This window comes from Antechinus flavipes, chromosome 1 (assembly GCF_016432865.1).
Source record: "Antechinus flavipes isolate AdamAnt ecotype Samford, QLD, Australia chromosome 1, AdamAnt_v2, whole genome shotgun sequence".
Lineage (NCBI taxonomy): Eukaryota > Metazoa > Chordata > Mammalia > Dasyuromorphia > Dasyuridae > Antechinus > Antechinus flavipes.
Genome location: NC_067398.1, coordinates 282,942,271 through 282,958,015, shown reverse-complemented (window position 1 = coordinate 282,958,015; position 15,745 = coordinate 282,942,271). Strand labels below are relative to the sequence as shown.

Sequence of the window (15,745 nt, the reverse complement as noted above, 5' to 3'; positions counted from 1 at the left end):
GATGCCCCAATCTCATGGGATGCTCTCTTTCTACTGGGTAATTGTGAGTTCCACTGAGGAACTTGTCTTTCATATGCTCTCCTACTCTATTTCATATTTATTATTCCCAATGTCTACTGTTATCCCTTCATTTTGTCTGTAACCTATTCCCCTAAATAAATCTATCTTTTGCCAAAGAGAATGGTCAATGTGAATTCTTCACATAACCAAACCCCAACTTTTAGTGCTTGTCATCATTTGATGACAAACCCCACATCATAGACCACATCAATACTCATCTTTTTTGTTTTGGAAAAACTATTTTTTCATAAAAATATTACTTGTTTTAACCTTTAATGGGCATACTATTGTTCTTTTCAAATGAGTATTTTATATTTCTATTCATTTTTATACCCAAAATAGTAAATATCTATATGACAAAGCTCTTGGTCTTCAATAATCATTAAACTTTTAGGAATCCTCATAATTTTTGACATTTCAAATTTCAAAATATTGAAAAATTCTGGTAGGGAAATCTTTAAGAAGGAAATTCCCTCAACAAATACAAATTTGTAAGTCACTTTCTGCCTCAGTTTCCTCAACTCTAAAATGAGTACCTACTTCATAGGGCTATTGTCAGGATAAAATAAGATAATATGTGTTACCACAATAGTACCTAGAATAGGTACTTAATAAATGTTTTTTCTTCCCTAAACCTTTGAAAGGCAAAAAAAAACACTTACTTTTTGCAGTGTCACAGTATACTGCTCCCATATAAGCTCCTCCATGCCTGGAGCCTATAATATAATAAAAATATCCAATTAAAAATTACAACAGTACAAGTACTGAGACTGAAATGAGAGTTCACAATCATATCAACGAACAGTAAAGCTATTCTTTTGGTAAATAAAGTCTTGAAGTTGTTGGGCTGTTTCTTTGCTTTTTAAATCAGTGTCTTTTCTATCTTTTTATATTTGAGTCCTCCAAACTAAAAGATCATCTGCCTTCAAAATCAGACAAGAAAATGTAAACTCAGAAAGATTAAATTATAATCCCAAGGTCACACAGCTAGGAAATAATGCCCTGATTAGAATCAGAACCTAGCTTTCCAGATTCTCTGCCTTAAGTCTCCCACTTTCCATCCTACACCACAAACATTTACTAATTTCCTGGACATCTTCGGCTGCAATGGTAATGGCCAAAGTAAAAATAAAAGATGACCCTGAACTTTATGGCTGGTTAACAGTTTTGGGAAAATATAGAACAGAAGGATTTCTGAAAGGAAGATTCTAAACAATTTCTTTCATTCACGCTATCTCCCTGGTTTCCAGTAAGTCAACAGTTCACCCTAGTAATTAGGAAATCTCTTTTACATTGGCCTGAAACACTATTGAGAAAAAAAGATTTGTGTCCACAATAAATTGGAGCAGAAACAGTGGCAACAATGTGGTTGTTTATAGAAAAAAATGACAACCATTCCCCTCTAGGTTCCACAAAACATAAATCTACAAAGAAGACAAAACATTTGTAAATGACCAGAAGTATTTTGTGTGAATTTCCTCTAAGGACTTTCTCCCAGCCCCAGTGCCTTTGAGGCCTGGAGGCTTTTCATTATTCCTTTTCAAAGCACCATGGTAATTGAAACACTAGTTTCAAAATCAAGCCAAAACAATTTCTTAAAGGTTTGTGGGAAGGAAACCAGTTAAATTAGAAAAGAAACAATAAATACCCTATTTACTCATTTCATCTCAGATTAAATCTATTTACGAAATAATGAATTATTTTTTTTTAATCTGCTCAACTAATTAACGTGTGGAGTAACTTACTAGAATGTTTGCATTATTTCAGAGCTAGCTCTACTTTGGTAACAAATTTTCCAAATACAAAATACTGGAGGAAAATTAGGACCATTTATCTGGATTTACATACACCCCATAATGGGGTGACTTGTATAAATCACTTAACTGTACTCAAAAGTAGAAGTAATTTTTTTTAAAGTAAAATGGGGATTAAGAGTATATGCAAGGACGTACAAGTGAGACAATAACTATAAACAAGGACTTTGGGAATCTTAAAAGCATTATAAAAATGTTAGCTAATGTCACTATTTTAAAAAACAGCAAATTTAGAACTATTTCTAAAGATCTATAAACTGTACAAAAGAGGGGAAAGGACCCACATGTGCAAAATGTTTGTAGCAGCTTTTTGTGATAGCAAGGAATTGGAAATTGAATGGATGCCCATCAATTGGGGAATGGCTAAATAAGTTATGGTATATGAAGGTAATAGAATATTACTGTTTATAAGAAATAATTGATTTAAGAAGCCTGGAAAGACTAACACAAACTGATGCTGAGTAAAGTAAGCAGAACTAGGAGAATATTGTACACACTAACAGCAAGACTATGTAACGACTATGATACTTATCTCTTTTCAGCAACAGTGATTTAAGTCAATTCCAATAGATTTGGGATACAAAATGTCATCTGCATCCAGAGAGAGAACTAGGGAGACTGAATGCTAATTGAATCATACAATTTTCACCTTTTTTTTTTTTTCCTCATGGCTCTTCCCATCTGTTCTGATTTTTCTTTCACATGACTAATATATGCAAGGATAATTTTTCACCATTGACCATTGCAAAATCTTGTCAACCAACTCCTCCCTCCTTTCCTCCATTCCCTCCCCTAGATAGAAAGTAATCCAATACATGTTAAACATGGTAAATATACATGTAAATCCAATATAGGCATACTTAATCATAAAATTATCTTGCTTCTCAAGAAGAATCAGATTAAAAAGGAAAAAAATGAGAAAGAAAATAAAATTCAAGCAAACAACAACAAAAAAAGTGAAAATGCTATGTTATAATCCACACTCAGTTCCCATAGTCCTCTTTCTGAGTGTAGATGGTTCTCTTCATCACAAGATCATTGGAATTCTCCTGAATTGTCTCATTTTTGATAAGAGCCATAGCCATAAGAATTGATCATTGTATAATCTTGCAGTTGCCATTGTACAATGAAATCCTGGTTCTGCTCATTTCACTTAGCATCAGTTCATGTAACTCTCTCCAGGCCTCTCTAAATTCATACTACTGATCATTTTTTATAGAACAATAATATTTCATAACATTCATATACTATGACTTATCCAGCCATTCTCCAGTTGATGGGCATCCACTCAGTTTCCAATTCCTTGCCATCACAAAAAGAGCTGCCATAAACTTTTCTGCACATGTGGGTTCCTTTCCCTCCTTTAAGATCTCTTTGGGATATAAGCCCAGTAGAAACACTGCTGGATCAAAGGGTATGCATTGTTTGATAATCTTTTGAGCATAGTTTTGTTGAGGTCTAGCTTTGGGGTACCTAAATGAAATTAGGGTTAAGGTCTAGTGGAAGGTTTGGGGTACAGATTCGGCACAAGGGGGTCTAGTAGCGGCGTGAGTTCCCAATAAAAGCATTTATTGGCCCAGAGAGCTAGATTGATAAAAGAGGTTTATTATTAGATAAGCAAAGTTAAAGTATAGGAGAAGGTAGAGATAAAGAGGGCACTGGACAGAGGGTCCAGTGGACAGAGGGTCCTCACATGGTAGCCATGTTTGGAATCTCTGCAAAGAGGGGTTCCCAGCATGGCCTTTTTATAATAGGAGACTTAGCTCGAGGGGCTTTCAGGTATAGCCCCAAAGTTGGCTCAGATCCGGGTGGGGCTGGGAACAGGTCAGATCTTCTATTGGAATTCAAAGGGACCAGGATTTGTGAGTTAAAGGGCAATTTACATTATTAACTAGGAGAGGGTGGGAATCTAGAAAGGAAGCTTTCCCGCATCATTTTCAGACTGGTGAGAGGGAAAAAACTGTAACTCAAAATCTTACAAAAGTGAATGTTACATGTAATTGAAAAAATAAAATACTATTGAAATGTAAAAAATAAACAGCAAGGGGTAAGGTAAGTGGCACCAGCCCTGAAGTCAAGAGGACATGAGTTCAAATGTGATCTCAGACACAATACTTTTTGACTGTGTGACATTGGGCAAGTTACTTAATCTCAACTGCATTAGTTTAAAAAAAAAAAAGGGGGGGGGGGGAGGGCGGGGGAAGGAAAGAAACCTAGCAAGATAACGCTCTGGATTTCTTTATCATTTCATTCAACCAAATTAGGTAAACCATATATACAGTTGACAATATTCTAAAGCAATGAGGCAAAAGTTTATAATCCAAGGCTCTTCCACAATAAAATCTCAGTGCCCTCTAATTATTCCTGTGCTCCCAGCTGGGCAACTGAAATTCATAATTAATTCCTCCTAACAGGGATAACAAAACTTAACCAGAGAGAAGGTACATAGATATCTTGCCTTAGAGCTTAAAGACTTCATTTAATTAACATGAAAGCAAGTCGACAAATAGCCTTTTCATTTTACTGGAGAGAATACTCTTTGGTGGTTAATAATTGATTGGTTATGGAATAATTCCCAGGCAATGTGTTATCAAGTTTGTGTATTCCCAACCAAAAAAAGCAATATGGGAAAAGTGTATCCAGTACTGAGATTCAGGAAAGGTCACAATTCACAACTATCAACTGGAAAATCAAGGCGAGGAGGAGGGGAAGAGCAAGAAAAGACAATGCATTCTAAGAGCAGAAGATAAGCTACATTACAGGCTTTTTCTCCTCTTAGTCCATTAAGATTCCTTCTCAAATAATAGTGGACATTTCATTCTATGCTTTATCTTCACAAAATCTCATGCAATAAGCAACTGAGGTATCATCTACATTTTAATGCTGGGGAAATGGAGGTTTAAAAGATAAATGTGGTAAATAAAATTTAAGTTTAAAAAAAAAATGGGCTCCTCTAGCAGTATAGTAGAGCTCTGTAATCCAACTGAATGAAATCTCCTTAAGTTTTCCAATGCTCACTCCCTAACTCTAAACAGACATAATCTACCTGTAGATTTGGAATTCCTATTCCACAGTCCTATAGTTCTTTCAGAACGATGCACCTCAATTCTGAGAAAGGACTTTGTTAAATTGTAAGAGGCAGCAACCAAGACTTTCGTAAACTTTGTTAATCTTCCCCTTCAGTTAATACAACAAATTCAGCAGACAATTTAGACATTTAAGGTCCTTAAATGCTAGGAACAGGAGTTTGTATTTTATTATATACATCATGAGGAGTACCACTGGAGAGATTTTTGAGAAAGGACATGACAATTTAATACCTAATAAAAATAACAATCTGACCAATTTCAGGTAATGAAGAAATAAAGAAATCCCTTTCCCCTGTTTATTTAGAGGAAAGATCAGCATTGTGAATGAAAGATGCATATACTCTCATACACACAGAACAGGCAGGCATAGTTCAACAATTTCAAAGAAAATTCTACTGGGTAGGGCATATCCAAAAATGAATTACATAAAGATAAAAGGTACTGATATTTTAAAATAATGATAACAATAATAGTGATGCGGGAAAGCTTCCTTTCTAGATTCCCACCCTCTCCTACTTAATAATGTAAATTGCCCTTTAACTCACAAATCCTGGTCCTTTTGAATTCCAATAGAAGATCTGACCTGTTCCCAGCCCCACCCGGATATGAGCCAACTTTGGGGCTACATCCGAAAGCCCCTCGAGCTAAGTCTCCTATTATAAAAAGGCCACGCGGGGAACCCCTCTTGGCAGAGATTCCAAACATGGCTACCATGTGAGTACTCTCTGTCCAGTGCCCTCCTTATCTCTACCTTCGTCTATACTTTAACTTTACTTATCCAATAATAAACCTCTTTTATCAATCTAGCTCTCTGGGCCAATAAATGCTTTTATTGGGAACTCGCGCCGCTACTAGACCACCTTGAGCCGAATCTGTACCCCAAACCTGCCACTAGACCTTAACTCTAATTTCATTTAGGTACCCCAAAGCTAGACCTCAACAATAGGGCTGATATTTAGTCCCCTTTCTATCTTTGAGGGAAAATAAATCATAATTTGAATTCAACTTAATGAAAGTTTCAAAAAGAGATTAATAAAAAGTTCTTTATTAAATAATTTAAAATTATTTATTAAATACTTTAAAACTATCCCTGAAAATTATATCTCAAATTCACACTTAGAAAAATGGAGGTAGAAATGATTAAGTGGAAAAATAATCCAATTCAACAAACACTGATGAAGGACTACTATGTTCAAAGGACTGGTGCTTGTTGCTGAGGTCAAAAAGACAAAAATTAATCTCCACTTTTTGAGAACTGTGTTCTCCATAGTAACTCTGTATATGGAGCTGTGAGGAAATAGAAAATAATCTGGGGAGAGAGAGAAAACCAGCAATTAGAGGGAATTAAGAAAGACATTATGAAAGAGGTAGGGCTTGAGCAGCCTTCAAAGGAAGCCAATAATTACAAGGAGAGATAAGGAGTGAATTACAATCTGCCATGGTTTTTTCCAAAGTCAAATAAATAGTTTCAATTAGATCATTTCTAAAGACTCTTTTAACTCACATGCTACAATAGCTAAAATTTACAAACTTCTAGGCTGAGTAAAACTGCATCTTTGGCTGAATGTCATAGATTTGCTATTAATATTCTGAGCTCTCTCTCTCTCTCTCTCTCTCTCTCTCTCTCTCTCTCTCTCTCTCTCTCTCTCTCTCTCTCTCCAGCTAATATTCAGAGCAGCTGTTGTCTATAGTTTAAAAAAAAAAAAAAAGGCAATTTTTAGCTGATTTTTTTTTTTACACTTCTGTAGGGATGCTTCAAAAATCAATATATAAGTATTTATTAAGCAATTATAATGTGTTGCTGCACAAGCTTATTTTAAACTACCATGATGATGCTATATGTTGACAAATAATAAATTTTTATTATATTTAAATTACAGTTACATTCAAAATAACTTTTTTTTGATTAACTTCACATGTGGTTTCTTAATTGTGGATGAGGATAAAGAAGAGAACCTAAAACTCAAATTTTAAAAACAAAAACATTTAAAACATTAAAAAACAAATGTAAAAAAGTTATTTTCCATAACATTTCCATAAAAGTCAAGATGTGAAAGAAAACATAACTCTCCCACTCTAATGAAAACAAAAACTCAAGAAAATTTTAGTTAGAGATTTAAAATTTAGATATAGAAAGAGAGAATGCTTCAGTCTCTTAACAGTCCCAATCAGTTCCTTTTTGGGGTATGAACAGGATTTTTCATCTTAAGTCCTTCAGAATAATTATGAATGACTGTATTATTGAGAATAGCAAAGTCATTTACAGCTGGTCATCCCAAAATATTACTATTACTTTGTATACAGGACATTTCATTTTGTTCATGGAGAACATTGCAGGCTTCTTTTTTTTTTTTCTTTTTAACTTTTTCTGAGAATATCCTGCTCATCATTTCCCACAGAATGATAATATTCTTCTATCACAAACACCAGCTTATTGAGCCATTCTCCAATTGATAGGCATCCCCTCAATTTCCAAGACAAATAACAAAATACTATTAAAAACTATAATCACAGATGACCCAAACAGACAGAAGGGCCCAAAGTATTATGAATTTTGACTTGCAGTTGAAAAATGACATGAAAAATATCAAGGATATAAATGAGCAGAAAAGCAGAAAAAGGTTTAAAAGGCTGACTGGTGATATAGTAAGAATGAGGAACAGTCCAAAATGGTGCATTGTGATATCTATGAAGTATTAAAAGAATTAGGCATGTAACTTTTAGACAAAATTTATGGTTGCAATTTGGAGAAGTGAAGAGACTATTTAATTCAGTTAATCAGTATTGGATGTTAGAGATGGGGAGGGAAAAAAAGAGAAAGAAAGAAAAAGAAATAAAGAAACCATTCTAGACCTCAACAAGTTTATTCTGGCTGGAGCAGATTCAACATGTACATAAATAAATACAGTTAAAAGAAAATTGAGGAGGAAAAGAACATTAACAACTAGATCAGGAAAGGATTTATGAAGGCAATGGCACTTGAGACAGAGAGGCTCTCAAATGAAATATTTGCTTAAAAAAAAAAGCACTTAACATAGTACTTAATAATATGGTAGTAACACTACAAATATTTATTCCCTTCTTTCCTTACCTTTTCCCAGAGTTGAGAGAAAAGTTCAAGAACGAGAAAAATATGAAATAAGTCTGGAAAGGTACAGGTAAAAGCCAGGTCTTAAATGTCAGGAAAAATATAACGAAAGAGACTTTTTGTGCAAGGAAGTGACAACTCAAAAAGTATTTAAATAGATTCCTTAGATAGGGAGCCAGGTGGCACAATGTAGTTCAAAAATCCAGTCTCAGAAACTAGCTGACTCTATGTAAGGAACTTAATTGATCTTCAGTTTCTTCATCTGCATCTTAAGTTGTGAGGGAGAGGAGGAGGAAAGAAGATAATATTTATTAAGCTCTTTACAAACTTTAAAGATATATGTACAGAGAAAAGCGAACATAAGAGAGGAAGAAGTAACTATTATATTAATCCATAAACTCCTCAATGAGAGCAGATATAGGATGGGGGTGAACCCTGAAACTGTCCAAACTCTCCTCTGAAAGAGGTCCACCCTCAGGAGATCCTGGCCAGGGATGTGGTGCACCCTCCATTGAGTAGAAGATTAGTCCAGAACCACTCCCAACTCCCAAGAAAAGTAATCTTTTTTCAATTGGAAATCTAGGCCCTGGGGCATTGTCAACATTGACACAAACTTCCAGTTAAGTAATCTCATTCAATTTTGAATTTAATTGAAGCCCCAGATGGCTAATAAAAGACAACTCTGAACCTGAATGTTCCAGGAAGTCCTAAACAGGATTATGCTACCAAGGAAGCTGTCTTCTTAACAAGCTGTCTTGCCAGGACTCTTTGCCCACTAAGAAGTCTATCTTCCCTTGCATGAACTGATGCTGAGTGAAATGAGTAGGACCAGGAGATCATTATATACTTCAACAACAACACTATATGATGATCAATTCTGATGGACCTGGCCCTCTTCAACAATGAGATGAACCAAATCAGCTCCAATGGAGCAGTTATGAATTGAACCAGCTACACCCAGAGAAAGAATTCTGGGAAATGAGTGTGAACCACTACATAGCACTTCCAATCCCTCTGTTTTTGTTTGCTTGCATTTTTTATTTCTTTCACAGGTTAATTGTACATTATTTCAAAGTCCTATTCTTCTTGTGCAGCAAAATAACTGTATGAATATGTATACATATACGCTATTTAACATATATTTTAACATATTTAACATGTATTGGTCTACCTGCCATCTGGGGGAGGGAGTGGGGGGAAGGAGGGGAAAAGTTGGAACAAAAGGTTTTGCAATTGTCAATGCTGAAAAATTACCCATGCATATATCTTGTAAATAGTTATAATTAAAAAAAAAAAGAAAGAAAAAAAAATCTGTCTTCCTAGCAAGCTGGTTTCTCAGTTCCAATAAATCCCTTTTTGCCACACAGATTCGGGTTTGCAAATTCTTTCGCATAGGACCTGCACCTCCAACCAGAGGGGATCTCCCATCCCAATTCTCATACCTCATCAGGGTCATATCTTTTATATCCACCCCTTACCCCAAAAACCTAGCACAAGAGTTTTTTTTACAAAATAGTCACTTGATAAATATTTGGTATATGAATTCAACTATTCTTTAATAGCTATTTGCATAGCTAAAGGAACTAAAAATATATATTCTATGTGAAAATCAGGTGGGGAAAATGGGATTGACAAACAATGGTTCCCATTCAACCAAATATTTCTTACTGGCTCAAACTTTGCAAAAATGGAAAATCAGAATAAAAGAGACAAACAACATGAGAGTTTCATAAGTCTACTATTTGGCTAAGGATGAAGAATGCAGGAATGTTCCAATTAAGCTATCCTCCCAGGAGGTTCTATGTCTCAGCATCAAGCTACCTTTAGAGGTTAAAACTGGATGATTTGCCTTATCCTAAGGCTTAGGGCTTGTCTGCTCCCCTTCCAGTCATTCAACCAAAGACCACATAAACACTTATTATACACCAAATACAGTGTTAAGAAACATAGGTATAAAATTAAAGGCAGAAACAACTGCTGTCCTTAAGGAGCTTATATTCTACTGAGGCAAACAAACAAATAAATAAATAAACTGGATGACCAAAAATATAAACTGAGTAGACAGTAACTTGAAAAAAACTCTCATTCTTCCAGAAATGAATAATAGGACACATTAAAAATGAGGAAGTAAAAATGTGGGAAGGAAATAATTTTATGAAATTATGGGAAGTATGGGGTCAGAGATTCAGAACTGGGGAGGTCATTATAAAAACTGAAGGAAGATACAAGACCCATTTTTTTTTAATCTTCTCCCCCAATAAAAGAATAGAGAAGAACACACACACACACACACACACACACACACACACACACACACACAGCCCTCATATTCTTTAAAAATTCCCAACTTTTTTAATGGCATGGATGCATATTCTATGTAGAGCTTCAGTTGTCTTCATTGCAGTTGGAAATCATCTGTTAGAGAGTCCCCTAATTAGGTCTTTTCATCAGTTTCTACCACTGCATATTATTATGTAATTCTAAACTGGCCTTTGGTATGTACCAAGACCAATTCTGCTGTCATATCACATACCAACACATCCTTATAGCAGAGGAGGTTTCTAATGTCCTAAGAAACCATACTTGTAAAAACAAAGAAAATAGTCTTCCTTACTACTATAACTTATAGCAAGATTTTTGTTGTTGTTGTTGTTAAAGAGAGAAATTACATCAAAAGGGTTTGTGACAGGTCAACTATCACAATTATTTCCATATCCTATAACACTGAATGTTTGGTTATTTTCCTTAATTATGCATGTAGACATCAATAATCCCTATTAGACTGCTTGGAATCAGATAGAATTTATTTTTTATCTAGCTTAGTGTTCTGAATATCACAGATACTTAGTAAACACTTGTATTCCTCAAATTTGTATATGATGCTCAGAACAGAATCCCAGGTTTCTCAGCACTTATAGAAATTATAGATATATCTTAAATGATGCTTAAACAGTTTTTACTAATATTGAAATCTACCATTCATCTAGGTCCATTTTTTAGTGGAGAATTCTATAGAGTCTATCCTAAAGACTAGGAAACGAAACCTAAAAAAAAAAATTGCCCTTCAAGACTGACACAACCAGGATTCAGTATAAAGAGAGCAAGATTAGTTTATTTCACACTAAAAGAAAATTCAATTTGTAATTAAAAAACCAAAAACCTCAAATCATAAAAGGTCAGAATAAAATTAATGAGATGTCCTGAGATCTGGGAAGTAAGAGTGACTGTTTCTGAGAATTATCCCCTAGTTGCATTAATGTTAATAATCTTGAAGAAAACTTTTTAGTTAGAATACAGTTCAAACAACAGAGAATATTTTAGTTAGTAGTTGCTTTACTGAACTTATAAAGCAGAAAACCAACAAATATTTGGTGTGAAATGTGATATAAATCTGTTGCTTAGTCAGTGAATTACCATAGTATTTTCCAAATCATAATAATCTAAAATGTGAGTATTGCAAAAGTAGTTAAAACTACAATATAATCAATAAATAAACTAAGTGACCTAAAATATAAACCGAGTAGACAGAAAGTAACTGTAGTTACTACAGTTAGAAACACAGAAAAAAAAACTCTCATTCTTCCAGAAATGAATAATAAGACACATTAAAAACGAGGAAGTAAAAATGTGAAAAGGAAAGAATTTTCTGGAATGTGTAAATGGAAGTATGGGGTCACAGATTCAGAACTGAATCTGACATATAAGTTAATGTTATAATGGTGTTGTTATTAGATATTTTCCAAATTCTGATGATCTAAAATAACCTTAAACAAACTACATTTTGATTTTTATAAATGGCTACAATTTCTTTAGTGAGTTATATGCAATCTAGGAAGAAAAAAGTTGGAGAGAAGCAACTGCAAGTATTCCTAACATTGTCAGGAAGGAAAGGTGAAAGAAAGAAAGAATAGGTTGATTTCAGTCTGAATTAGGTATAGTCCAAAATGTATAAAGGTACATAGAGTATCATAGCTTGATAACACAATGCTGAGATAACATCAAAACTTTCTTTATAGCACCTTTATTACAAACTTAACTAAAAAATGCTATTTTATCTAAACCCTATTGTGTTCCCCATTGAAGAGTTACTGAATGGCTTCTCCTTAAGACTTAAAAAAAAAAAAACAAACAAAACCCTCAACATAAAATTTAAAGGACTTTAAAATAACCTGACTATGAAAAGGTACTCTGTATCACCACTGATCAGAGAGATGCAAATTAAGACAATCCTTAAGTACCACTACACACCTCTCTTAAGATTGGCTAAAATGACAGGAAAGGATAATTCCAAATGTTGGAGGGGATGTGGGAAAAATGGGAACTAATACATCGTTGGTGGAGTTGTGAACTGATACAACTATTCTGAAGAACAATTTGGAACCCAAAGGGATATCAAAATGTACATACCCCTTCTACTAGACTTATATCCCAAAAAATCTTAAAGGAGAGATAGGAACCCATATGTGCAAAAATGTTTGTGGAAGCCCTTTTTGTAGTGGCAAGAAACTGGAAAACTAAGTGGATGCCCATCAGTTGGAGAACAGCTATATTTAAGCTATAGTATATGAATGCTACTGAATATTATTGTTCTATAAGAAACAATCAGCAGGATGATTTCAGTGAGGCCTGGAAAGATTTACATGAATTGATGCTAAGTGAAATGAGCAGAACCAGGAGATAATAATCTCCTGTACATGGCAACAACAAGATTATACTGATCAACTCTGATGGACATGGCTCTTTTCAACAATGGGATGATTGAGTCCAGTTCCAATAATCTTGTGAAGGAAGAGAGCCATCTACACTCAGAAAGAGGACTATGGGAACTGAGTGTGGATCACAACATAGCATTTTCACTTTTTTTGTTTTTGTTTATTTGCATTTTGTTTGCTTTCTCATTTTTTTCTTTTTTGATTTAATGTTTCTTATGCACCAGGATAATTGTATAAATATGTATGCATATATTGGATTTAACATATTTTTACCATGTTTAATATATATTGAATTACTTGCCATCTAGGAAATGAATTGAAAAAGGGGAAAAAATTGGAACACAAAGTTTTGCAAGGGTTAATGTTGAAAAATTATCCATGCATATGTTTTGAAAATAAAAAGATTTAATAAAAAATAAAATGAAAAAAATAACTTGAATAAATGGTTTATAACTTAAATATACTTCTCATTTGATGGGAAAAGGAACTGAAGGTAAGGGGGTGATAAAGTTGTTTTTTTCCAGTTCTTAATGTCTAAGAAAAATAGGTTTATAAAGTTAATCAATAGAAAGAAATCTATAAATAGCTAGAATTTATTTAGGCCCTTTTAAGGTTCAACCTGCTTTATAGATATTATCTTATCTAATTTCATATCAATCCTGGGAAATTAGTGCTATTACTGTTCCCATATTACAGAGGAGGCCACCGAGGCAAATAGGTTACATGACTTGTGTAAGATTCCCTAACTATATTAACTGAATCAAAATACTTTTAACTCTCAATTTGTAATCCTTTCTCTTGTAAATCCTCTACAAATAACAGTTCCCCAGCCAGTTATTCCTTAATTCTTAGAAAATAAGAGGAACAATGCTAAGCACTAAGAGCATTTTGGTTCTCTCTCTTCTATATCACAGAGGGTCCTAAAAAATAACAAGCATTTTTGAGCATAAACTTTGTATATCCCATACAGAAACTACAAATAATGTTTGCTTAGCAATTAGGCAACAGTGAATTTCAAACATTTCTTTTGTGAATGTCTTCATGGACTATAGACTGGTTCAGTGAATTTCAGGCTACTGATTATAACTGCTAAACAGTATAAATTTAGGACATATCTGTGAGCTGTATTAAAAGGGAAATGCATTTTCCCAGTGCAAACAGAAAATAAGCAGGCATCCTTAAAAAGGAAAAGTATTGGTAAATGGTGAAATGGTTAGAGAAACTCTCTTTCATGGGAGGTAGATCATAACACAGAGGATTTCTCATTCTGATCCATTTCTTTTTCTAAATCCCCCAGAAGGGCTCTACCAAGCATGCTGGAGGTCTTCCTCTCCTTTTAAAAATGAGAGTATTATGAATGCCCATCAATTGGAAAATGGCTGAGTAAATTGTGGTTTATGAATGTTATGGGATATTATTGTTCTGTAAGAAATGACCAGCAGGATGAATACAGAGAACCTTGGAGAGACTTACATTAACTGATGCTAAGTAAAAGGAGCAGAACTAGGAGATCTTTAAACACTTCAACAACAATACTATATGAGGATCAATTCTGATGGAAGTGGCTATTAACATATATTTTAACATATTTAACAAGTATGGGACTACCTGCCATCTAGGGGAGAGGGTGGAGGGAAGGAGGGGAAAAGTTGGAACAGAAGTTTTTGCAAAGGTCAATGTTGAAAAATTACCCATGCATATGTTTTGTCAATAAAAAGCTATTTTTAAAAATGAGAGTAATTTCTGACAACTATTCTGTCAGTTTCAGGGCACTTACCCATGATTTCTTTTCACAACCTGACTGCTCACTCTTCTTTGCAACAAACTATTCATTAACAAACTAGTCTCCTCTGTAATTAATGGTTTTGAAATAAAATTTTTCCATGTTCCCCCACATAAATACCACTATTATCCCTTATATCAAAGTAGTAAATAGCAGTATGACAATTAGGTTCAAAGGGTTCATTAATTCACTCACACTACATGTGAGCAGAATTAGTGTGTAAAACAGATACTGGCAGGATTTCATTTTGATGATGTGGACAGCCCCCCAAAGTTCCCAAGTTACCTAACCAAAATGGAAACCCATTTACAAGCTATTGTTTAATTTCAACTACACTGTCTCCTACTGGCCCTAGTTTTGTTTTCTGGAGTTATATAAGTATAAATTTAATCTGTTTTCCAATGTTGTTAGGCCTGTTAAAAACTGGTGATATTTCTATACTCTGTGAAACCAAGAGGCTAATAGGACGTAGAATTCTTATTCTTAAGGAACTTAAAATCGAGTTTGGGATTTTACAATTTTTATTTTTGTTTTTGGAAGTAATGGGATTAAGTGACTTGCCCAAGATCAGACAGTCAGTGTCTAAAGGCTGGGTTTAAATTCAGGTCCTTTTGATTACAGAACCATTGCTCTATCCACTGTGCAACTGTCCCTGTTTACAGTTTCTTAATGCTTACCTTTTGGGCTACTCCATCAATCACAATTATAAAGTCTTTATTTTTTCTTCCCTCCTTTTACAATTTTTCCTAAACAATTTTCTTAATTATTTACAACTTAATACCACACTCTAAAAATCAATCAGCCTACCTGGAAATCCATTCTCCTTCAAGAAATAAATTCTATCATGTTAAAAGAAAATCTTGACTCTGAGAACCACTTACAACTTTTTAACTATGTGAAAGCCTGTGTTTACATTTAACCACATCCATCTAAATTCTCCCCCACCTCCCTCTTTTTTTTGCTAAGGCAATTGGGGCTAAGTGACTTGCCCAGGATCACACAGCTAGGAAATGTTAAGTGTTTGAGGTCATATTTGAACTCAGGTCCTCCTGATTTCAGGACTGGTGCTCTATGCACATTACCACCTAACTGCCCCCAGCACAAGATTATTAAAGAGATTTTGTAGCACATTTGTTGTACAAAACTTGTATATCCTCAGTCTAACTAGTTTAAATTTTTCAAAACACTTGGGCAACCCT

The 15,745-nt window shown here is 34.3% G+C and overlaps 1 protein-coding gene across 3 annotated transcripts in view; it reads right to left on the bottom strand.

Moving 5' to 3' along the window:
* Positions 1-15,745, bottom strand: part of TJP2 (tight junction protein 2) — a 162,130-nt gene that overhangs the window by 45,393 nt on the left and 100,992 nt on the right. For all 3 annotated transcript variants that reach the window (XM_051961807.1, XM_051961809.1, XM_051961817.1), the window contains exon 3: positions 723-776. In XM_051961807.1, coding sequence (XP_051817767.1) covers positions 723-767 — 45 coding nt within the window. In that variant the 5' untranslated portion in view covers positions 768-776. The remainder of the gene's footprint in view (positions 1-722; positions 777-15,745) is intronic.